At 51.5% G+C, this 25,696-nt stretch overlaps 9 protein-coding genes across 9 annotated transcripts; 3 read left to right on the forward strand and 6 right to left on the reverse strand.

Annotated features, from left to right (window-relative positions):
• Positions 1–49: 49 nt before the first annotated feature.
• On the reverse strand, positions 50–1,027 carry EDD37DRAFT_384193 (RmlC-like cupin domain-containing protein). The gene is made up of 2 exons (XM_062812156.1): positions 521–1,027; positions 50–451 (listed from the first exon to the last, which is right to left on the reverse strand). Exons 1-2 carry the CDS (start codon positions 863–865, stop codon positions 131–133), a joined length of 666 nt encoding a protein of 221 aa, XP_062671267.1. The 5' UTR covers positions 866–1,027; the 3' UTR covers positions 50–130.
• A 417-nt stretch (positions 1,028–1,444) lies between these two features.
• EDD37DRAFT_384624 (Alpha/beta hydrolase fold-1) lies at positions 1,445–2,771 on the reverse strand. The gene has a single exon (XM_062812157.1). The coding sequence runs from the start codon at positions 2,345–2,347 to the stop codon at positions 1,592–1,594; it is 756 nt and encodes a 251-aa protein (XP_062671268.1). The 5' UTR covers positions 2,348–2,771; the 3' UTR covers positions 1,445–1,591.
• Positions 2,772–3,507: 736 nt separating this feature from the next.
• EDD37DRAFT_384634 (uncharacterized protein) lies at positions 3,508–7,869 on the reverse strand. Its single transcript, XM_062812158.1, has 2 exons — positions 7,291–7,869; positions 3,508–7,239 (listed from the first exon to the last, which is right to left on the reverse strand). Exons 1-2 carry the CDS (start codon positions 7,760–7,762, stop codon positions 3,566–3,568), a joined length of 4,146 nt encoding a protein of 1,381 aa, XP_062671269.1. The 5' UTR covers positions 7,763–7,869; the 3' UTR covers positions 3,508–3,565.
• Positions 7,870–8,698: 829 nt separating this feature from the next.
• EDD37DRAFT_563626 (uncharacterized protein) lies at positions 8,699–12,317 on the reverse strand (the record flags this gene model as incomplete). Its single annotated transcript, XM_062813968.1, has 7 exons — positions 8,699–9,790; positions 9,830–9,969; positions 10,007–11,609; positions 11,649–11,806; positions 11,859–11,891; positions 11,949–11,986; positions 12,040–12,317. The coding sequence occupies 7 exons, from the start codon at positions 12,315–12,317 to the stop codon at positions 8,699–8,701; spliced, it is 3,342 nt and encodes a 1,113-aa protein (XP_062671270.1).
• Positions 12,318–13,635: 1,318 nt separating this feature from the next.
• EDD37DRAFT_384658 (uncharacterized protein) lies at positions 13,636–14,947 on the reverse strand. Its single transcript, XM_062812159.1, has 3 exons — positions 14,892–14,947; positions 14,308–14,837; positions 13,636–14,223 (listed from the first exon to the last, which is right to left on the reverse strand). Exons 2-3 carry the CDS (start codon positions 14,740–14,742, stop codon positions 13,858–13,860), a joined length of 801 nt encoding a protein of 266 aa, XP_062671271.1. The 5' UTR covers positions 14,743–14,837; positions 14,892–14,947; the 3' UTR covers positions 13,636–13,857.
• Positions 14,948–15,343: 396 nt separating this feature from the next.
• EDD37DRAFT_384725 (uncharacterized protein) lies at positions 15,344–16,552 on the forward strand. The gene has a single exon (XM_062812162.1). It carries the CDS (start codon positions 15,596–15,598, stop codon positions 16,361–16,363), a length of 768 nt encoding a protein of 255 aa, XP_062671272.1. The 5' UTR covers positions 15,344–15,595; the 3' UTR covers positions 16,364–16,552.
• Positions 16,553–18,175, reverse strand: EDD37DRAFT_384724 (Alpha/Beta hydrolase protein). The gene is made up of 2 exons (XM_062812161.1): positions 16,826–18,175; positions 16,553–16,565 (listed from the first exon to the last, which is right to left on the reverse strand). The coding sequence occupies exon 1, from the start codon at positions 17,843–17,845 to the stop codon at positions 17,003–17,005; it is 843 nt and encodes a 280-aa protein (XP_062671273.1). The 5' UTR covers positions 17,846–18,175; the 3' UTR covers positions 16,553–16,565; positions 16,826–17,002.
• Positions 18,176–18,894: 719 nt separating this feature from the next.
• On the forward strand, positions 18,895–22,354 carry EDD37DRAFT_384722 (putative beta-galactosidase B). Its single transcript, XM_062812160.1, has one exon. It carries the CDS (start codon positions 19,086–19,088, stop codon positions 22,170–22,172), a length of 3,087 nt encoding a protein of 1,028 aa, XP_062671274.1. The 5' UTR covers positions 18,895–19,085; the 3' UTR covers positions 22,173–22,354.
• Positions 22,355–22,410: 56 nt separating this feature from the next.
• On the forward strand, positions 22,411–24,458 carry EDD37DRAFT_629460 (RIO kinase 1). Its single transcript, XM_062816514.1, has 2 exons — positions 22,411–24,352; positions 24,438–24,458. The coding sequence occupies exon 1, from the start codon at positions 22,447–22,449 to the stop codon at positions 24,211–24,213; it is 1,767 nt and encodes a 588-aa protein (XP_062671275.1). The 5' UTR covers positions 22,411–22,446; the 3' UTR covers positions 24,214–24,352; positions 24,438–24,458.
• The last annotated feature ends 1,238 nt before the right edge of the window (positions 24,459–25,696 follow it).

Raw genomic sequence — 25,696 nt, forward strand, 5'->3', positions numbered from 1 at the left:
ATCAACACACAGCCTACTACACTCGACAAAAAGTACTACTGTACAAGACGGTACAAGACGCCGTTTTGTACCTCTTTGGCTTCGACGACCTCGGAATCTACATCCGCTCGCTCGAGGACGTTGCATCGTCTCAATGATCCTCGGGTTCGACCAACCCGAGCTTCTCGTTCTCAGCCTTACTTCTCTGGCTCCATTCCGGTGCAACATCGATACCCTCCTCCTCCTCCCGATCGCCCTGCTCCTTATCCTTGTGCACGCTCGTCGGCTTGTGCTCAGCTGGGGAATAAACAGTATACAAGATCAGTGGTGTTGGGCCAGTGTTGATGAACTGGTGCTGGGTGCCAGCAGGGACTATGATGAGATCACCGGCCTTGACATCTTGGTCTTTGCCGTTTATCGTGGCTTTGCCTGAACCCGACGTGAAGGTCAGGATCTGGTCGACGGTGTGTTTCTACCAAGTGTTAGCATTGAGTCGTCGACTAGCCGAGCTCCCGGCGCGTCACAGTCAAGGAGAACGTACCTCATCACCAATTTCACCATCGACGGGAACAGTCATCAAGACCAATTGACTATACAGCCCTGTCCACAGAACACGGCGGAATTCTCCAGACTCGCTCGGCAGCGACGTCGTCATGTTGGGGAAATATACCATCTCATGTTTCGGAGGTTCTTCCGAGGGCGGCGTGAACTTCATTGTCGCGGTGGCTGTGAAAGTTCTACTTCTGGAGGCTGATGCTGCAGCAGAAGGATGATGTATATGTTGTCCTGGCCGTAGTGTGGAACTTGGTCGGTAGGAAGCTCGAGAATTCAGTATCGATGGGATGCCGGATCTCAATCGCAAGTGCTTCAAGCCTTGTACAGACATACGGTATCAAGTTAGGTCACAGCAGGTTGTAGGATCTTGTGAGTGATTAAGTTAGAAAGCTATGGAGCAGTGGAGCAATCTCAAAAATTGTGTAATATGCAAAGAGGCAAAGCACTATTTGAGTCTTTTTGACAATATGATGGTGGAATGATGAAATATGACAAACATGACCGTTGTACCATATTCAAAACTATCCACGACGTCATCATCAACAAGTATACTCGGAAAAAGCTTCAGAGTTCGTTCTCTTCAAGCAACACTTCATTGGGATGAGGACTGGATCAATGTCAAGGCTTTGAAAGGCTCAGCACTGAGACAGCCTTTCCATGCTTCGGCGAACAATGCAAGAGAGATGGGTGACCGCAGCCGACATCAACCAAGCCCCTGGCTACTTAGATACGGCAAAGCCCTCCATCGACATCATCTCCGTTAGAAAGTGTATACAGTTCCGCTTCCCTTGTCCTCTCCTCATCAGCACGCTGGCATTCTGAATTCCCTGGAAACTTTGGAGTCCTGCAGCAAGCCGACGCAATTTGCATCACCTAGCTTCGCCAGGTCCAAAACATGGCTCCTGGCAAAGCAGGTAGACAACAGCCACGGTAAGGTATGTCCTAATCTAACCTTAAGTGCAAGTCCCTCGTCCACTAGGAAAGATGCTATGAGGCGGCCATAGCAAGAGCCAAACCAATTCCTCAAATATTCACAACCCAGAACCAACCACATCGTCTACACATTCTCACCAGCACTCTTTCTAAGAAACGCCGTCGTCTCCTCCACCCGACTCAAAAACGGACTATGCCCACAGCCCCTGAGCATCTCAGTCCTAACCTGACCCTCCACCAATCCCGCCTTCAAAATATTCACCATCCTTTCCTGCGTGGCCAATTTCACCGCCCTATCCTCATCCGCCAACAAATAGTGCACCGGAATCACCTCGTGTGCCGAGAACGTCGAGCGCCCGAACAACGCCCCCGAGCTCATCGGCCTCAACAACGCTGCCCACTTTTTCCTGTCTTCCTCGCCCAGATCATTGTAGAACAACTCAGGCGGAGGATGGTCCATGATTTCGGGTAAACCACTCGGCATCGGTTTCTGATCTGCTTCAGGTATGTTCATGCCCTCGGGCAGAATGAACGATGTCAATGCCGTGATGGCGATCACGCTGGTTTGACGATCCTGCGCCGTACGTGAAGCAGAGTCGAGGCCCCTGAGCGCAGATGTCGTGGGGATACCGCCGTAGCTGTGCGGCACGACGATGACGTTCGCCCCACTGTTCAGCTCAGCTAGTATGCTCTTGCGGACGGTGTTGGTGTCTTCGTTTATATCTTTGCACGGAGCGGTCTGCACGTTCGCGACTGATGGCAGCGCAGGCGCGATGGTCTTATATCCGTGGGCATTGAGCGATGTGATCAGTGGGTCCCAGTGTGCTGGTTGGTGCCATGCTCCGTGAATGAGGACGAACGTTGGTTTCTTGTTGCTCATTGCTGATACCGGCACTCGAAAACTGCGAGTCTGCTTCAAAATGTCTGGTGCTTGCTAATACAGAAATGCCGTGATGGACGGAGCGAGACCTGACGAGGCTTTGTAAATCTGCTGCGTGTATACCTGTTTCTGGACAAACAACACTGTACTGAAGGCCCACGAAGGATGTTAGGTAGACGTCGTGAATATCGCGGATACCAACCCGGGTTTGAGTGAATCGCAACTTGATACTTTTTGTAGTGCTGCAGTCTGTATTTACACCCGGTCCTTACACGACCTTTCGACCCTTGACCGACATGGCCTGTAATTTGCGAGGCAGCAATCTCTCCTGTCGCAATTGCAGAACGACTCTGTAAGCACTAAGATGGCACTTCTTCAACCAGGTCAAGCCTCCTTTAGTACTTTATGGCACACATTCCAGTAAATCTGGGACTAGCTGTCAAACGAGTTGTAATGCCCAGTGTAGAGGACGGCGGTCGATTTGCAGGGTTCTGGTCGTCATCCCCTGCTCGTCAGCAACCACTCGCATTCAACATATGGAACATGGGTCACAGTTGAGAACATTGGCTTTCTCGGTGCTCGGAAGCCACTTCAGCCCTGCAGCCCCGGAATATCGAACCGTTTACCAAGCTGGGACTATTCGTTGCCCGACGAATCCTCCCTAATCGTATAACTTATGCGAGCTCTCCGTCAGCTCTCTCACGTAAGCCGCTAGCAGCCGCTGGTCGAAAAGCTGATTTCACGGCACCTCAGCCTGGCAGCCCGCGGAGTCGGAATATTCGCGAAATTGCAGAAATACGACTTGCAAATGAGGCAAGACAGTGTGAGGACCAAGTTGATGCTAGGTTATGCAGATGGCATGCAACCGCCTGCTAGCAGGTAAGAATGGTAAAGACACTTTCAGTCCCCAGCCTTCATGTTCCGCGACTCCTCTACCAATTCCGTGCTCATTCATTGGCAATATCGAGCAAGCAAAAAGCAAACAGCGACACGAATTGCCGGCCCAAGCCTATTTCTACCTCAGCAGCCATGTTCAGGGTATGGAAAAGTCCCAATCGAGCCACCCACTGCGTCCAAAAATGCCCCAATCACGTCTTGTGTAAAACCCCGGTCTATCGTCCGTCATGAATCGTCGTGATCTCGTAGCTTTGAACACCGCAAACTCCGTTTTCGCTCACTGACAATCATAAAGCAGTTTCCCAAGGTTGCTCGCCAGGTCTATTCACCTTCCCGCGTCTCTTCTTGGTTGTCGCCTGTTTCGGCATCCACAAAATGCTCCCCATCTGTGGTGGCGATACTTGGTTTGCGGCTCGAGTCTGGAGAGCCATAGTGGTCTAGCGTCTGCTTAGACAACCAGCTCATTCTCTCCGCACCTTCATCGTGGTCCGCGATAGTGGGAGGCTGGTCCTCATCCACCCCCTCTTCGTCCGCGATGGTGGGAGGCTTGTCCTTGACCAACCCCTCTTGTGCGGCCTTTCTCATTTTCAACCTCTCTTCATTCGACATGCTCTCCCATTCCGAAGACATGGTAATGACACTGGCTTTCTTGCCATGCAAAATGAAACTTCCAGTCCCCCGTTTCAACTCCTCACTCTCACCGTTGACCGACTTGTTTCCATCCTCGGTTCCTGCAACACTCGAACCAGAGTCTCTCCCCTTCCTATGGCGGTGAATACTTGGCGTATGATGATGTCCCTCTCGCAAACTCCTGTGAAGACTTCGGCGTACGCTCTGGGTCCTGGTTGTATCATGTCCTGCTGATATCGTCCCGCGCCGATCCTTTTCCGACTCGCTGTTCTCGTGTCGCTTACTTTTAAGCGTATCACTATCCACGCCCACTAAGCCAGCGTCACGCAACACCTGCTCCTCAGATTCGTCGGGCTTTCTACTGAGTCGTTCTTTGTCCAGGCTCAGACGGGAACTGGCAGTCGAGGCTTGATGCACGAGTGAATGTGAATCCAGACTGCTTTCCGCCTTCACCAATGGATGTTCTGCAGACAATGTAGGATCCCTCGAAGAGGAACCCTCGGGGATGCTTGATTCGCCACAACCGCCCTCGTTCTCCGAGGGTTTCAGCCTGTCTCCCAGGTTTGACGTTCTAGAGGACGTCACGCTGATGGGGGAGAGTGTTGCGTGGCTGGTATCAGTCATCGTTCGGCCCAAGGTAGGCTGACTGATCCTGAGAGGAGTGGTCCTCAATGGTGTCGAAGTCGAAGTCGAAATTGGGCGCGGAGCTGGGAAGGCTTTGCCGCCCTCTTCTTCCAGGTCCTTGGCTAGAATCTCTCGGTGCGTCTTCGTCCTCCAAATTTCGACCCTTGTCCACTTTAGTTTTGCAGACATTCGACCTGCAGCCAGCATGAGCTGTTCGCGAGTCTTTTGCTGAATGGGCATTAGGATGAGCAGATGCCGCGCATTGCGCAGGAGGTTTTCGAGTTCCTTTTGAGCCACAGAGATCTTTTCATCGAAGTCGCTGATTTTTTCGTTGACGAGTTGCCGACGATAGTACATGATCTCCCAAGCTGTTTGGAGATCTAGTCTCCTATCCTTCTGCAGAGTCTGGCCACCCTTGACTGAGAAAGTCGAGTCCTTCTGCAGCAGATGGCGTCCGTCGTGATTACCACCCAAAAGTCCACGCATTCTGACGCCGACTGTACGGAAAGTGGCAGCATAGTTCAGCTTGCCGATCCAATCGTTCATCTCATGTTCGCTGTTTGCCAGAAATACCTCTTCGAATCCTCCATGTTTGATGAATGTGAACGCATTTTTGTGCCGTTTATAGCTCGCATCCATCAATGCTACCGCATCATCCATAGACATCAAAGCATCAGGCTCGAACGAAGACAGCGGAGGCTTGAAGGTTAGATACCCTGGTTTGGTGCCTGACTTCGTGTGGGCCTCAAATTGTGAGATCAATTTTTTAACCCATCCCACATCCTTGAAGAAGTAGAGCTTTGAGTCGGTCAAGATGGCACCCCATTCCTGCCACGGTCTTTTCGCCTTCTTTTTCTTCGCATCCTTCCGCCACAACAACCCTACTTTGGCGACCTTGATACTGACAAGCCCGGCTTGACCTTCGTTGGGATTGCTAATTGTCGCTTGAGACAGGAATGCGTCCGGTCTGGACCTGGCGGAAACGAGTTGCAGTACTGCTGAATTGACAAAAGCTTTGTGAATCTCGCCGTAGTCCAGTATAGCTGCTGTGCCACTGGAGCTGTAGCCGTCTTCAGTATCTATCACATCTTTGAGTGGAGGCCGTAGGACCTCGAGCTTGTTGTCTAGGATCAGCGTGTATGGATCCACAGGCCCACGAAAACTCTCTGAGCTTCGCGTTCTGATCAGGGTCTTCCTCCGAGGTGCAGCCAAACGATGACTATTGATGGCCACATCGTCCTCAAAGTGGATGAAAGGTGTGTAGCATACATTGTCGTAGAAGCAGTCCAGGATATCACTGGAAATCTGTACAGGTCCCTGTTGGGTATTCTTGACGTAGTCATGCTTTTGCATTTTTCTCTTGTTGTTCTTGTTGTGGGTGTCGGAATGAAGAAGAAGTATGGAGAAGGCCACAAAAGCGGCTTCATCGCTGGAGCCGAAAATGCCAGGGTTGCATTCGTAGTATCTATCAGCGAACCCGGCAAGTAGTCGATCAATTTGCTGAGTCTCTTTGGGTAACTCCACTTCCATCAGCATTTTCCGAATCGCCATGTCAATGGATTCTCCGAAGTATGAGAATCCTCGCATGTATTTACGTAGGCACGTCTTGGAGAATTCGTCAGCGCTCTTACAAAGGATCGTCGCCATCGTGCCCCTGGAAACCGCCGCTTCGAGCTTTTCCAGGTAACTTGCAGGCGTATCGCCATCCTCTCGTTGAGGATAGACACGACTTGGTTCTGGTTCACGTGACAGCTGCATTGAATTGGATTTCGAGGCCGGCGTCCCTGGACTTGTCGTTGTACCGTTCCTAGTCGGGGGAGCAGAGTTTTGGCGAAGTCGATGCGGGAGTGACAACAAATCTCCGAAACTCCTTCTGCCAGTGGTCGAGGTTGATGTGCGTGCAGAACCCGGCTGCGCCTCGAGCATCCTCTCGGCCGACCTCCCAAGCGAACTCATAGTGGAGGATCTACCTCGCCCGCTAGTCGTTGGGAGCCCGAGGTTGACGGAAGGTGTTGATTGACCCGAGTGTGTTGACCACGTTGAATCTTGTCGAACTATAGTTGGACCCGGTTGTCCGAACGGTGCATTTGTAAGTGCAACAGCTGATTGAGTAGGCGACGGCCCTGCTGAATTCTGCCTGCTCGGCCCGGTGTCAAACCTCACGGCTGTAGTTGACCGCCTGCTTGGAGACATGGACTTCCTGCCACCATTGGCGTCCGGAGCATTTGAGATGCTTGTCCGGCCAGAGTCGGGACGGGCAAACTTTTCTGGCAGTGGAAACAGCGGACCCTTGTCTTTCTTTCGTCTCTTGAGCTTGAAGAAGGTTGTCGTGGTAGAGATTGTATGCGTTGTCGTAGTTTTGGCATAGAGACGGTGGCTACCAGAACTGTCGTCCGACCGTGAAGAATCGGAAAGTCGTGTAACTGGAATAGCCAGTGAGGAGGTCGATTCGTCGCCATATGCTGGGGGCGACGGATGCGCTGGATGGCCATCGCTAGTCTTACTTCGTCGCAGTCGTTCGAAAGTGTTCCCATGCGGTACCCTCGCTCTTTCGGACCCTACAACCGCCTCCGGTTTGTCCTCATTCAGATCTTCTTGCAAGGAGTCGGATGCGATGTTTCTAAAGGACAGGGTCTTTCGGAAAGGGCTGGGAGCTCGTGGGAACAATCTCCGCTTCGAACGTTTCGTAGACATGTCTCCAAATTCTTGCGTGGTGGGTGCGGTGGTGATGATTTGCGGAGCTAACAGACAGGTGTCAGAAGATCGTTGTGCTTCTCGAGAGATGTACTTACGGGCAGCTTCCTTGAAAGGCTGCGAGTCCGCCTGGTGTTGCCTGAACCGTGTAAAAAGCTGAGGATCGGACGCGTGCCTGAAGCCCAGAAGCGAGAACCGTTGAGGTTTGGGCATAGTGATATCGTCAACATGGCGTTTCTGTGTATCATCTTTCCCCGGCTCATCGGGCTGCATTGTCGTAGCAGCATGAACACTGGCGGTCTTTGGCCGTTGTGGACTGTCTTCAACAGGACTACTGGGTGCAGCACTCTGATGGGACAGTCTCTTCTCGGCGTCATGGTTTGGAAATGGATTGAAAGTGTCTTCACCCGCTCCAGACAATCCAAGGCTGAGTCGTTTCATCGAGTCTGCTCGGCCCCGTGCAGGTGATGGGACGCCATCTTGTGATATAGGAGTATCATCTGTGATACTGCTATGTCTCCGGTGGGTGGTACCTGTGGCGGACCTTGCCAATAGAGTCCGCAAGGGCATGGTAGGGTCTTATGTGAGGAAGAGGGTCAGGACATGGCGGATGCCGTTGGACTCGTACGAGGGCCTAGTTTACAGGCGAGGATCAGGATTTGTTTAGGCGAACCTGCCGCGAAGTCTCCGTAAGCAGGCCCGCTGCAGTGATGAGATTATGAGTGGCCTCAATAGTGTGAAGCCCGACAGGCATTTGAAGCGAGTGTCAGGAACAATAGAAAAACTAGCAAGAACAAGAAGCCAGAGTGCTAAGAGATAGGAGCCTCGCCATGAAGCGGAGGTTGGGCTTGGGATGGATCAGTGCAAGTCCGCAGTTGCTGAAAGTTGCGCACCCCAATCATCGAGAAAGGAGAAGGCTCGACTTTCCACGTGGGTGCGTGCGTCCTCCGGGCCTCGACTGGACTTGTGTTGACCTGACCAACCCAACCGACCCTCCTTCCGAGTTCCGGGTCTCTTTTTCAGCTCCAATCTGGATCTGATCCTTGCATATGGCCTGAAGTGGTTACCGGGTCATACTATGGTACAATAGTTCGAGAGCCCTGCATGCAAATCCTCCGGGCTTATGTCGACGAGGACTCACCCACAGAAGCAACAGTGGTTCCTTTAAAGAGGAGCAACGCACTCCGCACCTCGAACACGCTTACGCACTTCTCCTACGCACAATGCATGCTCCGTAGAGCGCCTTGGGGTGCAGATCATAGGATCCCATTTGGAGTATGTACACATTATTGATTATGTTTGCTCTATTCCTTTTTCATGAGCCAGCAACAATGCAAACCCTCATAATGCAGCACGAAGAACGCTTGAATGCAACAGCTGCCCGAATCCAGGCTATCATGCAATGTCGACGTCCGGATCGTCCACAAAATGCAACTCGTCCCTGCTCAAGATGCCGAGATAAGCATTAAAAAACACCCACGACCTTATTATGCACCATAATCGCCCTCACGCACGATAAGCGCTCTGTGAACTGTGATAGATTCGACTTTGACCACGTTGCAGCTGCTGAACCTGCTCTTCCTGGACTTGTTGTTGATATCGCTGTATCTGCCGTTCCATCCATGGTTGCTGTACTCCAGACATGGGTGCTGGACTGCCACTCCGGGTCCAGGATATGGGTGACTGAGCGATCGCATACTCATGTGCCGAATACTGCTGATAAGCGTGATTCCGTTCGGCCACTTGTCTTTGCCACGTCGCCTGTTCAGCCATATAACCAGCGAGTTCTCTCCTCACAATCTTCTTTTCCTGTTGTCTGACCTCGATGGCCCCCACCAACCCAACGTGCGGATCGGGCGTCTTTGTCCTCTCCACGACATGAATGAGCGGACCACCAGTCAGCCTCGCGATATGTTCCCGTTCTCGTGCTGACAACTTTGCCGATGGATAGTCCGCTGTCAGAGAATTCCTTGAACTAGGTCGACCAGGCAGATCTTTCTTCCTCTCAAGCTTGGTAGGAGATCCCTCAACATTGCTGTACGTAACGCTCCGGTGCGTTGAATAGAACTGAGGAGTTCGAGCTGCCGCAGCCCGCTGTTGAACAAAGTCCTCTGCGGTCAAGCTCCTAACAGGGCTCTGTCGTCCTATATCATTAGGTTGCCAGACGCGGCTTGAAGGCCGAGCACCTTGGCCATTGGCATAGGACCTTCGTTTATCTTGTGGAGAAGTCGGGGGTCTAGGTGATGTCTCGTGGTCATTAAACGAGTCTTTTTCACTCGCCGTGGCGGGATCATTGTGGACTCCAGGCGTTAAAGTCGGCGTGATGGTGGTACCGAAGTCGACGACGGGTATCTCCACTCTGATATGCTCCTCTGATGGAGAGCTGGTATTGCCCAAGTTCGGATCTCCAACAGTTTTCAATACTCCTGTTCTGATGCGTCGTGAAAATGTGGAAGAATTCGAGTCTTCACGGGCGCTGTTGACATCGAAAGCGTCACGGAGATCCTCGCCAAAGTTTGACGCTGGATATCCTAACATGGTGCCATGATACCGGACCGCCATTTGGCGTTGGGATTCCGACTTTGTGGCAAGGATCGGCTCTTGAATAGTATGTGTTTAGACGAGTCAAATCGTCACCAGAGACTCGGCCGGAGTAGTTGCTCGCTTCAGCTGGCCCTTTTTCTTCCTATCGTCATTTGCAAAGTAATGATGCTTAGGAGAGCTGGTCGAAGGAGTGATATTAGCAGACACATTTTCAATTTGCCAGGGGTGTGTCACTTACCCCTCGATATCTAAGACACCCCTGTTTTTAACTGGATCCATTCCCGTTCCAAGCCAGTTGGGCGGCTTGCCCGGCATACCCCGCCGAATTTTGCCTCGCGTATCTATTCACGTCTACCATCTGAGACAAAGTTGCATCCGACATGCGACTTTTCTCACGTCGTAGGTCTGGTCGGGGATCCGGTCTTCTTTGTGGGACGTCACCAGTATGATGGTGAAAGTTTGGAGTAGGTACTGGCGCAGGCGGCGTTGATGTTGGGATGTCGGCCTGCACATCTCCTGGGTTAGTTCGAGGTAATAGACCATCGCTGTCAGAACTATTTCGACTTTCAGGCGACTCAACCTCAGGAGTGAGGGTAGTGTTCCTGTATACGTTGCCGAATTGGTGAGGAGGCGTCGGAGAGTATTGGCCAGGTTCAAGCTCCGAAAGCTCAGTTGACAATCTGGATGGCTGGTATTGATCTCTTTGCCGACGAAGTTTAGTCGGTGATACATATGTGACGGATTCCGAGACATGCCTCGAGTGATGACTCTGCCCAGGAGCGGAATATGGACCGTTTGCTGGTGCTGTGGAAACTTTCCTTGGCATAGCGAACACAGCATCCGAAGATTCGTTGCGCTGGTGTCCAGTGGGGGGATTAGAATGTATAGATGCTCTGTCATCATGCTGCACGCCGTTTCTGGACTCCGAGGCAGCCCTGCCAGGTCTCTTCTCGTCAAGATTGGTGCTTGAACGACTTTGTGAAGTCATCGCCATTCTCTTGGAGGTAGTCTCTTTCAGCTGTTTACGCCACTCGCGTTCGCTCCATTTGTCACTGCCTTGGGTGTGAATCAATGCAGCAACATCGATAATATCCAAGTAACCGTATCTCCGCTGCTTGGGCATGGCAAACATTAGACCGCGGGTGTCCCACGTATCCGCAACCAATTTTTGAGGGCGGCCGTAGAGGTGGAAGATGTCGTAGACTGGGAAGAGCCAGCGCAGCATCATCTCAAAACCCGACACGGCTGGGTGTAGCTCAGGCATAACGAAGACGAACCCCTCGGTGGTGGACTCAGGCGATGAGTGGATGGTTATGCGGCCCTCGACCTTGACCAGAGTGGACTGATCAATCAAGGGCTTCGACTGAGGGTATATAGCATATGCCGAGTACGCGTCGGAGATTGTCGCTATCGGGGTTGCCTTCTTGGTTTTCTTTGTGTCGTAGAACTTGATGTGCCCTTTGGGTGCCGCCGGTCGTTCATACGCAGATTTCTTCTTGAGCATTGATTTGTTGGACTTTTGCCATTCCTTCTCGTTGGGAGGTTCGATGACACACCAGCAACGTCTCCATGGAGTGCCAGCACCAAATCTCACTCGCGCCCAGTCTTCTGTGGCGAACTTCGACCGTTCCATTATCGTACGGATATTGTTCAAGTATCGGCCTTTGCCGGCGATCAAGGAACCGGTGTATAGCTCTTGCAGAGACGCATGCTCAAACATAGCCAAGCGTATGCCGGCCGTCCATTGTGTCAGAGAATGAAGTGAGTTGAAATGGAGAAGATATCGATTCTTGCCGGCTGTTGATATGGAGAGGACGTTCTGTAGCGGCTGAACCTCTGGATTGCGTGTTGGGAGCGTTTCGATCTGCAGCGTCTTAGTGAAGGAAGATCAAACATAAGTCGACCATCATACCATCTTGATGGAAGCATCCGCTAGATTGATAAACGTGGGCGCAACCTCTCCATCTTGACCCGCAGCGTCCAGTGCGGCTGCATCCCAGAGGGAAAGCACAGTCCCGACGAGCTGAGCAAAGCATTCCGTCCAGTTGCGATCCCCGAATGGTCGACCGTCTAGACTAATGTTAACACTGCGATTGGCACCAGAGATGGGGGACCACTCAACGGGAATCAAGGTCATTGAGCTTGAGGAAGTATCCTGTAAAGGATCAGTACATTGTCAGGCACAATCTTGTCAGGATCATTGTGTCAGCACCTTCTTGATACAGTTTATTGCCATGACTCGACAGGAAACTAGGAGGCCTGTCAGCACTAGTATTTGATATATAAGAAAGAGTCCCGCGAACCTGAAGACCGGAACCAACTCTTCAACGTGACTGTCTTTTGCCGACTCCATGGATGGGGGCGTATAGACCATGGATGTCGGTCGTGATGAAGGCCGATCTGTCCGTGGGTTCGCTTGAGTGCTTTCGGATGTTGGAGGAGGGGACGTGGCCGGTGAGTCTTTGTCGACGATTAACGAGTGACCGTTTGTCGAGGGTTTTGATAAGGACTGAGCGGAGTCATTAGAATGGTTGAATGCCGCAGCCCGAAAGCTCTGCGACAAGTTTCGAAGTCGGCCCATTGTTTATGTTGTATGGCACCTGCGTCCTGTCGTCGACAATGTATGACACAAGAACGAACGAGTGACGGGGGCCGTGCAGGCGCAGCTTTGGACAGCCTGACAGGCAGGTGTTGATGTTGCCAAACCAAAAAGTATTTCAGCGGGCCATGAGGGGCGTTATAGGGATAAAGTGAGCGGAGCTGTCGGAAGCAAAGCGCACAATTATGGCCAGGTAGACGGAGGCTGCGGACAAGTTGCGGACAGGCTCACGATCTCTTTTCTTCTGGGTGCGTTGATGGGATATGAGGTCGGACAAGAGGCGCAAGAGAAAAAGAGTGTGGTGACAGAAGCAGAACCTATGCACAACAAGCAGTGGGAAAAAAGAAGATTGCCCTACGAGTAAATGAAGGTTCCAATGCTTAACGGAAGAAGTGGATTTAACAAAGGCAGAGTCGTGTCTATTCCATAATAAACTGGAGACGTGCGGTACGAGTAATGGTGGTGGTGGTGGTGGACAAGCGTAGCGGTCCGTAAGTGCAGGTGAACTATTGCGGATTGCCTGGAAGCACTAGACGAATCAGGGCAAGGAGCACTGGACAGCCTACAAATCACCTAGAAACTCTGCTTAACGGCCGCCGCATGGGGTGGCTTGGGCGTCGTCATGGACTTGGTTGGGTGGCCGTGAAAAACAAGGTCATGGACACGCAATCAACTTTGACGCTGACGTCCTCACCTGCGGGCACTTTTTTCGGATCACTGTCGAACAATTAATACCTACTCCGTACACGTGGACCGATCGAACTTCGTTAGTTAGGCGAACGCAGTGAGACTGAGGTCTTATGATCTGTAATCACGGATCTCTGTTTATATACTTGACACCTTGTCACCGTCTGGTCATGCATGAATTTGTACATCTTGACTCCATCCTGTTGGGCTTGCCGACTCGGGGCTGATTTGTTTTTTCATAACTTACATCATATACACAAAAGATGCCCCTAACTTTTGTACCTAACCCAACCCTGCAGAAACTGCCGAGCGAGGATTCGCATCCCTGTAATCCTCCTAATCTAGCCTTGCGTGGCAGGGATTGCGAGCGGCTGTACCGACATGATCGCATCTCACAAGCCACACCTGTAGATCTGATATTCACTGATAACGAGACGCAGTAGTCCGTATCTTATCAACGGGTCCAGGTACATTCCTGGAAGCACCGCAATAGGTGTACGAGTACAAGCCAATAAGCTTTGCTCTTGCAGACTACAATCAACCTCATGACCATGTCCAACAACCCTTACCCCCTCTTCCGGGTGAGTGAGGCCTTGACATCAAGAACCACTTGGTCGGTACATTGCATGTTGTCGTTGCGCAGGCTGTGCTCTGTCCTACAGCACAGCAACAGCCTGGGAGGCCTGAGAAACCACAAAAAGCTTGGGACGTGAGTCTGGTTGATGCCCCTTTTTGATGGCGCCCAAGTGTTGGACGCGATCGCAAGGCAGGCCGAAGATCCAGAGCGTTGGTTCGAGTCTTTTGCTTCCACGGTATCAAGTTTCTGCTATCTATGCTACACCGTGTCTTTCTGGGCCTTTTCAGCCACATCCACAATCCAATCGACCACGGCCTGCGTCGCCGACCAATTCGGGCAATGGTCCGCCTTGATACTGGTAACGTCTACTTTCCTTCCACTCTCCTTTTCGATGATCTTAATACCTTCTCTTTGGAGAAACGGTGGGATGCACAAATCCTCCTCGCAGACCAGGTATGAGACCGGAACATGCTTGTAACCCGGATACGTCAACTCATTGATGAAGCTGACAGCCGAGTGCTTGGGGAATTTCCAAACAATGGCCGTGCCTTCCTCTGCAGGTATTGTCTGCAGGATAGTCGCCGCCGTTTTATCTGGTTGGGACTGCAGCATCCAACCTCGCTCCTGTTGGCCACAGTCAGTGCCGAGCGGAGACGGAAAGCATTGAAAGGAGCATCAAAGCGGGATGGGGAGAACGAGCCAACTTACATCAGTCTGCATTTCCACCTGATTCTCACTCGGTGCCTTTGACAGCACGCTGACTGCGGTTCCTCCGACTGGCGGTACAAGGCAAGTCACGTATCCGAGCCTCACTAGTCCTCCTGACTTTCCCTGCTGTTGTCGCTCCTTGATGCTCAATCCCTTGCCGCACTGAGATACCGGAACGCCTCCGTACGAATGGCCGATGACGATCACGTCTTTGCCCTGATCTGCGAGTTCCTCGACCGCCTTGTCTATGAAAGCGGCATCGTCATACATAGTTGGCGCCGGTCCCGGCCGGCCTTCACGGGCTTTCAGGCCTACAGTGGGAAGATGCAAGCCTTTGATCTCGTTGCCTTTGGCGGTCACGGGTTCCAGGGTCTGATTGTAGAACTCAGGAAGGGAGAACGAACCGGGGACGAGAAGGATCGAGAGTTTACCCATCTTTGAGAAATCTGGACGTTATATTGTTCTGCTGGAGAGCCTCTTGGGGAGTTTAGAAGCAGAGAAAGACCTGGTATTTATACTACAAGTGTAATCTGCGCAACACCACTCAAAATGCTTGCCATTAATAATTATGCTGGGACACTGACGAATCTGGGGCCTTATTCCACCATTGTATGTATAGTACTGGGCCTACGGATTGAGTTTCTGACAATGCTTCTATATTCTGATTTTCTCTTAGCCGTAACACAGCCGTTCGTGTACCGCACTGATACCGAGGTCCTCGCCCTTCGTCCGCAGTTTTCGTCCGAGCAGAAACGTCCGAGAAGCGAAGTGGTTCGCCTACTCATCGGATCTCATCCCGCTCTTTGAGAATGAATAGCAGATCAAGATTCATGTGGATCTTTGAGGACTTACACAAAGTTATGTTCTTCGGATAAGTTCCTCCAGCTTAGTAAGTCAACGAGGCTATGTTCCAGCCTTGTCGATCGTCACTAACCAGGGTGTTAATCGATGCTTTGTGTCACATAATTTCAACAACGAGCAACAAGGATCCATCTATGATCGGTTTCATATCTATGTTACGTGTAGCATAGGGAAGAACCTGCACAGGAACAATCAGGGCACGGCAAGTTGCAGCACCATTGTGGTGAGAAAAATTCTCATCCCTGGGTGGATTCAGGGGTGCACGCTCAAGCAAACAATCTCACCACCATGGTGCAAAGCAGGAAGCTTGCAGTAAACATCGAACTTCGTGTCAGCCCCTTTACATTCTGTCTTGCAGCCAAATCTGGACCTGATACGACATCTACCTGGTATTTTGGTCCCTGCAAAAGCAGATATTCCATTGACAATGCAGCGACCAAGCCAGCCGCTGCCCAACGACACAGATATCCTTCGAGCAGCACGCGCCCTCCACTCCCAGTCCCCACAAATCAGCCGCAATGAGCTCTGCGTCAAGCTTAAGCAGGACAACAACTGGGACACCGTTTCAAACAAGCAGATCAAGAAGGTGCTCGCAGAGTACGGCTTAGATGGCAACGCCGAGCCCGCACCTCCACCTACACTCCCTGCAAACGCCCTGGCCGCCCAGCAGAAATACAAGGACGAAAGTACACGGCTATTCCGACTCTACGGCCGAGGCAAGTACGACTTCGGTGTCAGCCCAAATTCAGATCAACAGATCAAGATCGACATTATGCACCAGCGGCTTTTGGATGCTGGATGTCCTGGCCCTTTCGATCCAACCAGCAAGGCCGCACTCGGCAATGCGTGGCCCCTGCAAGACATGTATGAGTTCTACTGGGCCGCAGCGCAAAAGACAGGAGGCGCCGTCACACGGGAGGATGTGGGCAGGCAGCTCGAGGCAGAGTATGGGGTCAGCCCATTGCCATACCTGAAAGAGCAGTCACTGGCGGAGATCAAGGCGCGAAAGGCAAAATCCAAAGAGGCAGCATTGAAGTTGAAGCGAGAATTGCTGAGAACGCCAGAAGGGAGAACGTACATCAAAACCAATGCGCGGGGTGAGCCACTCTGGGACGAAAGCATACATGGTGAATTTGTGGTTCTGGTGGTCAAGATTAACAAGGGGGATGGTTTGACTGAATATGTTCCGGTCTGATGGAGCACAAATTCAAACTCAAAGAAGCATAGAACACAACCACACTTGACCAGTTGAATGGCATCTCGTGTGGAGTGAACCGCTTCCAAGCTCAGCTCGACGCTTGTGCGTTGCTGGATGCTAGATGTTGAATTTAAATGGGCGACACCACAGGGTTTGACCTTGTTGAATGGAATGGAGCCTGTAGAGGGCTGGAGGTCGCCTATACACTCATCAGCATCACCAGTCAAGAGAATGTGCAACTGGAACGACAAGAGGAGACGCTTTTGATGGGTGGGGTCAGTGCTCTCTTTGTATATCATTGTCTCACACCGGTAAGGGCATGGAACACAAAAAGCGAAAGGTGCGAGGTTGAGCAATTTACGACCATCAGCCGCCTTTCGCCTTCGTATCATATCAAGTGTTGTTGTGGAATCTTCATGTGTGTGAAAACCAAGATGGAAGAAATAGAAAAGTGCTTACCTGAAGAGAGAGTGAATGTGCTAGAATAGCATGGACTAGCATACTTCTGTTGTAAGCTTATAGGTGGTCATATGAGGCCGAGGCAGCCACCTCAGCAACTCTTGCAAATCCCATGGTGTGGTTGAAGTGATCGAGTGTCAGGATTTTGCCCCGACTTCCATTACCTAGCTATCGTGGTTATTTCCCTGGAGTTGCATAGAAGTCATTCTTGGCTCTCAATGCCTGCACTAAGTCTCGTGCAAACTCCTCAGGATGCGATGCGAAGCCGACATGCATCCCGGCAAAGAGGTTCACCTTCAAATCAAGCTCATGGCCGAGCACGACATTTGCACGGAACTGCAAGGCTTCCTTGTTGGAGTCTCGACCATTAGCCAGAAGCAGCTTATCCTTGTGCTGCTCCAGCTCCTTCACGTCGAAGCGGCGAAATGGATATACCATCACCTCCCTCTCGAACCAGTACATGACATTGGCAGCGACGAAAGGACCTGCTCGGGCGTCCATTCTCGAAACGAGCCCTTCCCTCTCGGCGCCGGCCTTGATCATGTCGGCGAACTTCATCAAGGCAGGTGCGACGCCTGACTTTCGGTAAGTGTCATAGATATTCTTTTGTACTCTCCAGAGCTCGTCACAATCGGGCAGAAATTTCATCGCTGGAGGCTCATGCGGGATTAGCGTCTTGATGACGTCTGGATGGCGACAGAGAAGTTCGAGAGACACGATGGCGCCTGAGCTGTTACCCAAAACGGTGGCCGTACCGTCCTTTGAAAGGTGATCAATGAGGCACCGTGCATCGTCAGCATCTGTTTCGATGCGTTGATCGTAGTCTTGAGCCCCGATCAGGTAGCTGCGCGAGAACCCTCGACGATCCCAAAGTGCCACAGCGAATTGAGACTTTAGTTGCCCTGCTAGCATCCGCCAAATGTCAGCCGAGCCGTTCGCACCAGAGATGCACAACAGCAGAGGTCCATTGCCGACAGTTTCGTAGTAGAGACTTGCGCCCGGCACGTCGAGGTGAGGCATGTTTTCGTTGAAAAGACAGGTTCGTTCTGCCGGTTATCGTTCACAGACGGCCACTTCATAGCAAAGGGTTTCAGACAGCAGGAGCAGATACCTGGACAGATGACGTTGGCCGAAGCATGTCGTGTCAGGCATTCCACAGCTCCATCTGCTTGCGCAATTGAACAACGTGCGGAGTCATGGATCCTGAAGGCACGTGGCTAGCCGTTGACCCCAAACGTCCCATCGTTGATTTCGCCATAGCGGATTTCAAACTCACTTGGGTAGGATGCAGCATGCAATGAGGCAGACATGGTTTCGGACAGCTGGAGATGTTGTCGCAAAGTTGCACAGTGAAAGCAAAGGAGACCCATACAGGTATGCTTCACCGCAGACTGTGGTTAATTGCTTGGCGGCTCCAGTCACGTGGGCGCTCACCTAGAGGCTGCCGCTGACAACATCATCGGCTGGCGACTCACATTCTTCTCATCTCTCCCACCATTCAAAATCCGCTCAGACTCACCCATGGGCCGACAGCCTCTTTTCTGTTGCAGTCGCCTTGCATCTCTCAAGACAGGATCTACCATCGGCAACATTTGGTGAATCGAATTTTCAGATCTTTGTGATCGGCTTTTGCTTCCAATTAGTACTATCCACAACGATCCTGCCTCGCTTCAATCCTACCTTATGGATGTGGACAAGTTTTGTCGGTCGCGTCCACCGAACTATCAACAAGTCCGGTTAGGGCATACAGGTCCTCCTGAGGGGCCTTCCCCTGGTGCCGACCGTAAACTAAAATGGGTAGTTCCCCGACGGCGGGGATGCTAGGATAATGCGGAGGAGTACGAGTAGACTCCGTCATGATCGACGCAGCCGTAAACATGCGACCTTCCTTCTGGGGACGTTCCACCTTCAAGTTGAACTCATACTCTTGCGCCGGCGACGCATCGTGATCGCACCAACACCATCGGAACTCGAATCCGATTGACCACCCATTGAGGTACCTTTCCCTGCAAATACTACTCACATGCGATGTGACCAACTCGATCACCCACGCGTGCTTCTGCTACGCCAAGCTACATGCGGGTAGCTGTGTTCTCTCCGGAGGTTCTCCGTCTCTACGTTTCCTGTGTACTATTGCATTCGCCCCACAGCTCGAAGATGCACTGCCAGGTACATATTGAAGCTCGCTCCCAAATCCAGTCGATGCCTTGGAGGCATCATCGGTGGTTGAGCGTTCAGTCTTCGACTCTTCCGCGCAAACATGGCCAGGACATCAACTTTGGGAAGGTCCTTCTTGCATTCGTTCGTGCGTCTTCTGTCGATACTCGCCCTTGCTCACGCTCAGAACGCCTCAAGCTCAGTCTCCCAGTGGCCGGTGCATAATGATGGCCTTAGTGACTATGTCTCATGGGACCACTACAGTTACATCATTAACGGCCAGAGGACATTCCTCTTCGGCGGTGAGATGCACTATTGGAGAATACCAGTCCCAGAAATGTGGGGTGATATCCTCGAGAAGATAAAAGCCGCCGGTTGTAATGTGTTTACCTTCTACGGTCACTGGGGATATCATGCTCCCAATTCGACAACATTGGACTTCGAGAATGGTGCACATAACTTCACGAAGTTATTCGAACTTGCTCACAACCTTGGATTATACGTCTTCGTCAGACCGGGCCCCTATATCAACGCAGAAGCAAATGCTGGTGGCTTTCCTCTGTGGCTGACAACAGGGGACTATGGGACACTGAGAAACAACGACACCAGGTACACAGCAGCTTGGACTCCTTACCAGACAGAATTCGCACACATAGTGTCCCAATACCAGGTAACAACTGGTGGCAATGCTCTTACATACCAGATTGAAAATGAGTATGGGTATCAGTGGACCAATGCGACCTCGAAAACCCCCAACGAGATCGGGATTGCCTACATGGAGCTTCTTGAAGCAAACGCCCGACAGAATGGAATAACCATTCCCCTGACCCATAACAATCCAAATATGTACTCGCTATCCTGGTCTAAGGACTATGACACTGCCGACGTGGGTGGCGATGTGGACATTTACGGACTGGACTCCTACCCAGCGTGTTGGAGCTGCAACCTTGCCGAATGCACGAGCACCAACGGTCCGTATGTGGCTTTCGAGGTACAAGAATACTACGACCACTTTCAGTTGGCGGCTCCTACACAGCCGGAATTCATGCCTGAGTTCCAAGGTGGATCTTACAATCCCTGGGGTGGGCCGCAAGGGGGATGTCGCAACAACACAGATGAGTACTTTGCTAATCTCTACTACCGGCACAACATTGCAGAACGAGTAACGGCAATTTCCCTGTACATGTTCTATGGTGGTACGAGCTGGGGTTGGTTTGCCGCTCCTGTCACCGCTACCAGCTATGACTATTCGGCACCCATCTCTGAGGATCGCTCAATTAGCTCCAAGTACTATGAAACTAAGAATTTGGCCTTGTTTACGAGAGTCGCACAGGACTTGACCTTGACAAACAGAATTGGCAACAGTACATCTTATTCGACAGATCCTGCAATCTCGACCACGGAGCTAAGGAATCCGGAGACATACGCTGCATTTTACGTGACTATTCATGCGAACTCCTCGTCATCTTCTGTGGACTCGTTCAAGCTCAGCGTCAGCACGTCTGCGGGAAATTTCACCGTTCCACAGAAAGGCAGTTCTATCGTTCTCAATGGTCATCAGTCGAAGATCGTTGTTACAGACTTCCATTTCGGCTCAGAGACCTTGATCTACTCGACCGCGGAGGTCCTCACATACGCAAATTTTGATGACGCTCCAACGCTGGTGTTATGGGTCCCTACTGGTGAGGGCGGCGAGTTCTACCTGAAAGCCACCACTTCCGGCTCAATCTCTAAATGTGATGGCTGCTCAAATGTCGGGTTCTATGCAGAGAGCGACGGCCTCATTGTCACTTTCCAGCAACAAGCAGGATCAACCGTCCTCAGCTTCAACACAGGGACTCGAGTTGTGATCTTAGACAGAACCTTTGCCTATCCATTTTGGGCACCTGCACTGAATACAAGTCCGCTAGTATCACCGAATGACACCGGTAAGTGCCGGAAATCATATCCCGCCCTCCAATGTGCTGACGTTTTGGCAGTCCTAGTGCAAGGGCCATATCTGGTCCGTGGTGCTACCATAAAATCCCAAACACTTGCACTTACTGGCGATATCGACAGCGTGACAGAGGTTGAGATCTTTGCTCCCAAGTCTGTGCAGTCAATGTCGTGGAACGGGAAGTCCCTGAACACCACGGCGACCGCCTACGGAAGCCTTGTCGGTCAGTTGGCCGCGCCAGCTGGGTTTGTAGTACCACAGTTTGGTCCCTGGAAGGTGCATGACAGTCTTCCGGAGCGTCTGACAAACTACTCCGACGCAAGTCCTGCCTGGGTCGACGCGAATCACAATGTTACACCGAACGTGTATCAACCTGCGACACTGCCGGTGCTGTACGTGGACGAATATGGATTCCACAATGGCATACACCTATGGCGAGGATATTTCGACGGTCAAGCAAGCGGAGTATTTCTCAACGTCCAAGGTGGAACGGCATTTGGTTGGAGTGCTTGGCTGAATGGTGTTTTCGTCGGGTCTTTCTTGGGAAACGCTTCCCTCGAGGCAGGGAATATGACGATTTCCTTTTCCAACGCAACCGTCAACGCGACCGGCAACGTGCTACTTGTGGTTCAAGATAATAGTGGCCATGACGAGACAACTGGTGCTCTCAACCCACGTGGAATAACAAATGCCACTTTGATTGGCGATGCGGGATTTACCGCCTGGAAAGTCGCGGGCACCGCAGGAGGTGATGCGGCTCCTATCGATCCTGTACGAGGGGATCTTAACGAGGGTGGGCTCACAGGGGAAAGGCTTGGCTGGCATCTCCCTGGGTTTGACGATTCGGCTTGGGCGACCAGCTCTCCTGCAACCGGATTCACTGGCGCAGGTGTGCAGTTCTACCGCACCACCTTCTCTCTGGCTATTCCATCGGTTCAAGACGTGTCACTGAGCTTCAGGCTAGGTAGCCCGGGGCCAGTCGAGTTTCGGTCTCTGCTCTTCGTCAACGGCTATCAGTACGGGCGTTTCAATCCGTATATTGGCAACCAAATCGACTTCCCGGTCCCACCTGGTGTGCTCAACTATAATGGTGACAATACGGTGGCAGTCGCGATCTGGGCACAAACTGAAGCTGGGGCAGCGGTGGATGTTGATTTGAATGTTGAATATGTCGCTGACACATCGTACGACTTCACGTTCGACAGTGATTACCTGAGACCAGCATGGAATGCAGCTAGGCTACAATACGCATGAAGGTCAATAAAACAGCAAGAACAGCTCTAGCTATTCATAGTCATATACGTCGTGATAGTATTTAAGATCATGTGGTGGATGTCTAGATTAGAGCATAGGGCGGCGTTACCCTCGTCCCCGAACGGGCTGAGCCGCGAGCAGATTTACTTTGACCACAGCTTGACATCATATGACATCAAATGACGGATGTTTAAATTCCACTCAATTTTTTGTGGCAAAGACTCGTCGAAGGTTTTCCAATTCATTTCCTGTAGATCTTTGTAAACAGAACAATATGGCATCAGAGGACTCGAATAATCAAGGTAGCGGCGCCTCGACAAGCGAGTCGAAAGCCGGGCTAGCTGACGGGCTGGCTCCATCTCATAAATACGTGCCAAACCAAGGATATATGGAGAATGATGCGACCAAAGCTGGGAGACGATTAGCCTCGGGCAAGCTGATTCAAGAGGATGACGATGACGAGGAAGACGAGGAAGACTACGAGGAAGATGATTTCGAAGACGACATGGATGATGCTCAATTGGTCGACCCTGAATTCCTGGCTTCTTCGAACCCGGCAGATCTGACCAAGTCGTACAACCGGCAGAGACGATTGGACCAAGTAGCGGCAGATCCTGGTGTACCATCCTGGCAGTATCCCAAAGGCAATCCTCAGAAAGTGTCAAATGCCGACGTGGATTTGGGAAATTCCATGAAGAAGCTCAAAATCGAGGGCCTTGAATCTTTGCCGGCCGGCCACCACAAAGGAAAAGACAAAAGCGACCGGGCCACCTCCGAGCAGGTCCTTGACCCGAAGACGCGAAGGATATTGTTTCAGATGATCAATTCCGGTATCGTTTCCGAAATCAACGGCACCATTTCGACGGGCAAGGAAGCAAATGTCTACCATGCCGTGTCAGCATCTGAAGAACCTGACACGCCGGACACTCAGATTGCCATCAAAGTTTACAAGACCAGCATTCTCGTCTTCAAGGACCGGGAGAAGTACGTTACGGGAGAATTCAGATTCCGGAAAGGCTTCAACAAGGGCGACAATCGAGCCATGGTGAAGTTATGGGCAGAAAAGGAGATGAGAAACCTCAAACGAATCCACGCTGCCGGAATTCCTTGTCCAGAACCCCTATACCTCCGACGCCATGTACTGGGAATGAATTTTATTGGTGACTCGAAAGGCAAAGCCGCCCCGCGACTGAAAGACGTTGCATTCGAAGACGAAAATCCGACTGCAAGGTGGCGATCCGTGTATATCGACATCCTCGCATATATGCGTATCATGCTACAACAATGCAAGCTCGTCCACGCAGACTTGAGCGAGTACAACATGCTCTACCATAGCAACAAGCCATACATCATTGATGTTAGTCAAAGTGTCGAAGGTGACCATCCTCGGAGTCTGGATTTTCTCCGCATGGACATCAAAAATGTCAGCGACTTCTTCAGACGTCAAGGCGTTGCGGTTCTCTCTGATAAGAAGGCTTTCATGTTGATCACGCGACAGACCAAAGGCGACGGGTCTGACCTTGAGATGGACGTTCTGCGCCAGGAAATCGATAAAGTTATGGCCGAGCGGACAGACGATGAACAGGACGATGAGGTCGACAACGAAGTCTTCCGCAAACAGTATATCCCACAGACTCTTGATGATGTTTACGACGCAGAGAAAGATGCAGAGCAAATGAAGACAGCCGGTCGCGATACCCTTGTTTATAAAGACCTGCTTGCACCATCGAGAGACGAGAAGCGGCAGGCACTGTCACTTGAGGAAGACGACGCTCCAACAGAATTGGACCAGGATGTAAATCGTGGAGCTCCCCTCGAGCGAGGCGGAACACATTCTTCCTCGGAGTCTGGTGACGATGGCTCGGATGCGGGATCAGACAGCGAGTCAGACGGACCGCCCCGAGGAAAGAGGTTTCAGGATAAAGATGAGAAGCGCGAGCATAAGCGCAAGGTGAAAGAAGAGAAGCGTGAAAAGCGTGCGACGAAGATGCCGAAGAATGTGAAGAAGAAGTTGGTCAAGGACTCGGCCAAGCGGAGGTAGAGTTGCAGCTGTTGTTCTGTATTGGTATCAGGTCATGCATGGTCAGCGGCATTGCAGGCAGTATTCGACATGATTTACATGTGCATCGTGCGGCACATGCAGAGTAGGACCGATCCTGCAGTGGGCTAGTACAGGTCACCTGTCGAAGGTCAGCGTTCAAGCACAAATATCAAGTCCATAACTGGCGCCATTCAAAATGTGTTCAGCACGCCATAAGTGAGTACTTAGTTTCATGATGCTTGATATGTCTGTGATATCCGGACATGTATGTGTGATCAATCAGTCGTATGTCTTGTGCAACATTTTGTCCACAGTGTCATGGTCTAGACGTTTAGAATCACATCCACCTGAGCCCTGCTGTGTGTGCTAGCTTCGATGGAAGAGAAGATGAAAGAGAGACCATCCAAATCGGGACAGTCACAAGGTGTCTCGTTTCGCCGGATCTTCTCCGTGCGATGGAGATTAAAAACTTAACCCGCTCCATTTCATTCTCGCGGAAATCTTTTCCCCACAGACGATCACAATGTCTAGCAGTTGTCAGCAGCCCTAGCCTGACTGATTCCTCGGAAAGTTCAGATCGCAACTACTCGTGCTGGATCGTGTCACTCTCGCTGGAGTGCGACACAAGACTCAATCTCAAAGCCAGAACTTTCTGGGAAGTACTTTCTGATCAGTTCGTCAACTGCTTGCCGGGGCTGTCACTTCTCACACGACCGGTGGTCTCTTCACCGCACCTGGAAGCTTACGGTTCTCGTGAGCCCGTAAATAGAAAGGTCGGTCTGGTCAATTTCACATGGCTTGCGTTAGCGCCGTCTCTTGATACCTGAGAACCGACCGGCTGGCCGAAGACACGCAAAATACCGACTTTCTCTTGATCACGCGTGCAAAGAAAGCGGAGCAGAAAGGCGGAGTGCTGGACGAAAGTCAGGGTCGCTGGCCTCTAAAAGGTGAGGTACCCGCCATGTACCTTTCAACCGAGGCCACAGTGCAAAGATACAAGGAAAAACACGGGTCCAGGCCATCCAGTCGGCAGTTGGGAATTTCCGCGATTCAGGGCAAATTTCTAGCCTCAGTGGATCGTCAGGCACAAGATCCCAATTCCAAGGACCCAGAATTATCGTTCCAGAATCTTGCGCAACATGCAATCTCAGCAGCGCATTCTTGGTCACGCGCATCACCCAGCTTCATGTTGGTCCAGTTTCATCTCCATCCATTGGTCCAAGAGTCAAAGCAAACAAAACCCGAAGATGTAACTCGACAAGTCAAATTGGGCCTGTTTCGCTGTTGACTTGGTCCACATTTCGGGAAGTTTCTGAAGGACACATCAATAAGCTACATGGAAAAGGAGATACACTGGCCAGTCAACCGAATCTCACCCTTCGCCCTCTTTTCGTGTGTATACATATGTGGCTAACATCCGTTCGCCGCAGCAAGACGGTTTCCGTTTCTTCTGGCCCTCTGCTCGGCCTCCGCTGTCACTGTA

Source organism: Exophiala viscosa, assembly GCF_022695815.1.
Source record: "Exophiala viscosa unplaced genomic scaffold EDD37scaffold_4, whole genome shotgun sequence".
In the NCBI taxonomy this organism is placed as follows: Eukaryota; Fungi; Ascomycota; class Eurotiomycetes; order Chaetothyriales; family Herpotrichiellaceae; genus Exophiala; species Exophiala viscosa.

Excerpts from the sequence above, each read along its gene's own strand:
- EDD37DRAFT_629460 (XM_062816514.1), top strand. The coding sequence starts at position 22,447 with ATGGCATCAGAGGACTCGAATAATCAAGGTAGCGGCGCCTCGACAAGC.
- EDD37DRAFT_384724 (XM_062812161.1), bottom strand. The coding sequence starts at position 17,845 with ATGCCTCACCTCGACGTGCCGGGCGCAAGTCTCTACTACGAAACTGTC.
- EDD37DRAFT_384658 (XM_062812159.1), bottom strand. The coding sequence starts at position 14,742 with ATGGGTAAACTCTCGATCCTTCTCGTCCCCGGTTCGTTCTCCCTTCCT. Across the intron at positions 14,224-14,307 it reads AGGTGGAAATGCAGACTGAT|GAGCGAGGTTGGATGCTGCA; the intron begins GTAAGTTGGCTC and ends TGTGGCCAACAG.
- EDD37DRAFT_384193 (XM_062812156.1), bottom strand. The coding sequence starts at position 865 with ATGTCTGTACAAGGCTTGAAGCACTTGCGATTGAGATCCGGCATCCCA. Across the intron at positions 452-520 it reads ATGGTGAAATTGGTGATGAG|AAACACACCGTCGACCAGAT; the intron begins GTACGTTCTCCT and ends AACACTTGGTAG.
- EDD37DRAFT_384722 (XM_062812160.1), top strand. The coding sequence starts at position 19,086 with ATGGCCAGGACATCAACTTTGGGAAGGTCCTTCTTGCATTCGTTCGTG.
- EDD37DRAFT_384725 (XM_062812162.1), top strand. The coding sequence starts at position 15,596 with ATGCAGCGACCAAGCCAGCCGCTGCCCAACGACACAGATATCCTTCGA.
- EDD37DRAFT_384624 (XM_062812157.1), bottom strand. The coding sequence starts at position 2,347 with ATGAGCAACAAGAAACCAACGTTCGTCCTCATTCACGGAGCATGGCAC.
- EDD37DRAFT_384634 (XM_062812158.1), bottom strand. The coding sequence starts at position 7,762 with ATGCCCTTGCGGACTCTATTGGCAAGGTCCGCCACAGGTACCACCCAC. Across the intron at positions 7,240-7,290 it reads GCCTTTCAAGGAAGCTGCCC|CTCCGCAAATCATCACCACC; the intron begins GTAAGTACATCT and ends CCTGTCTGTTAG.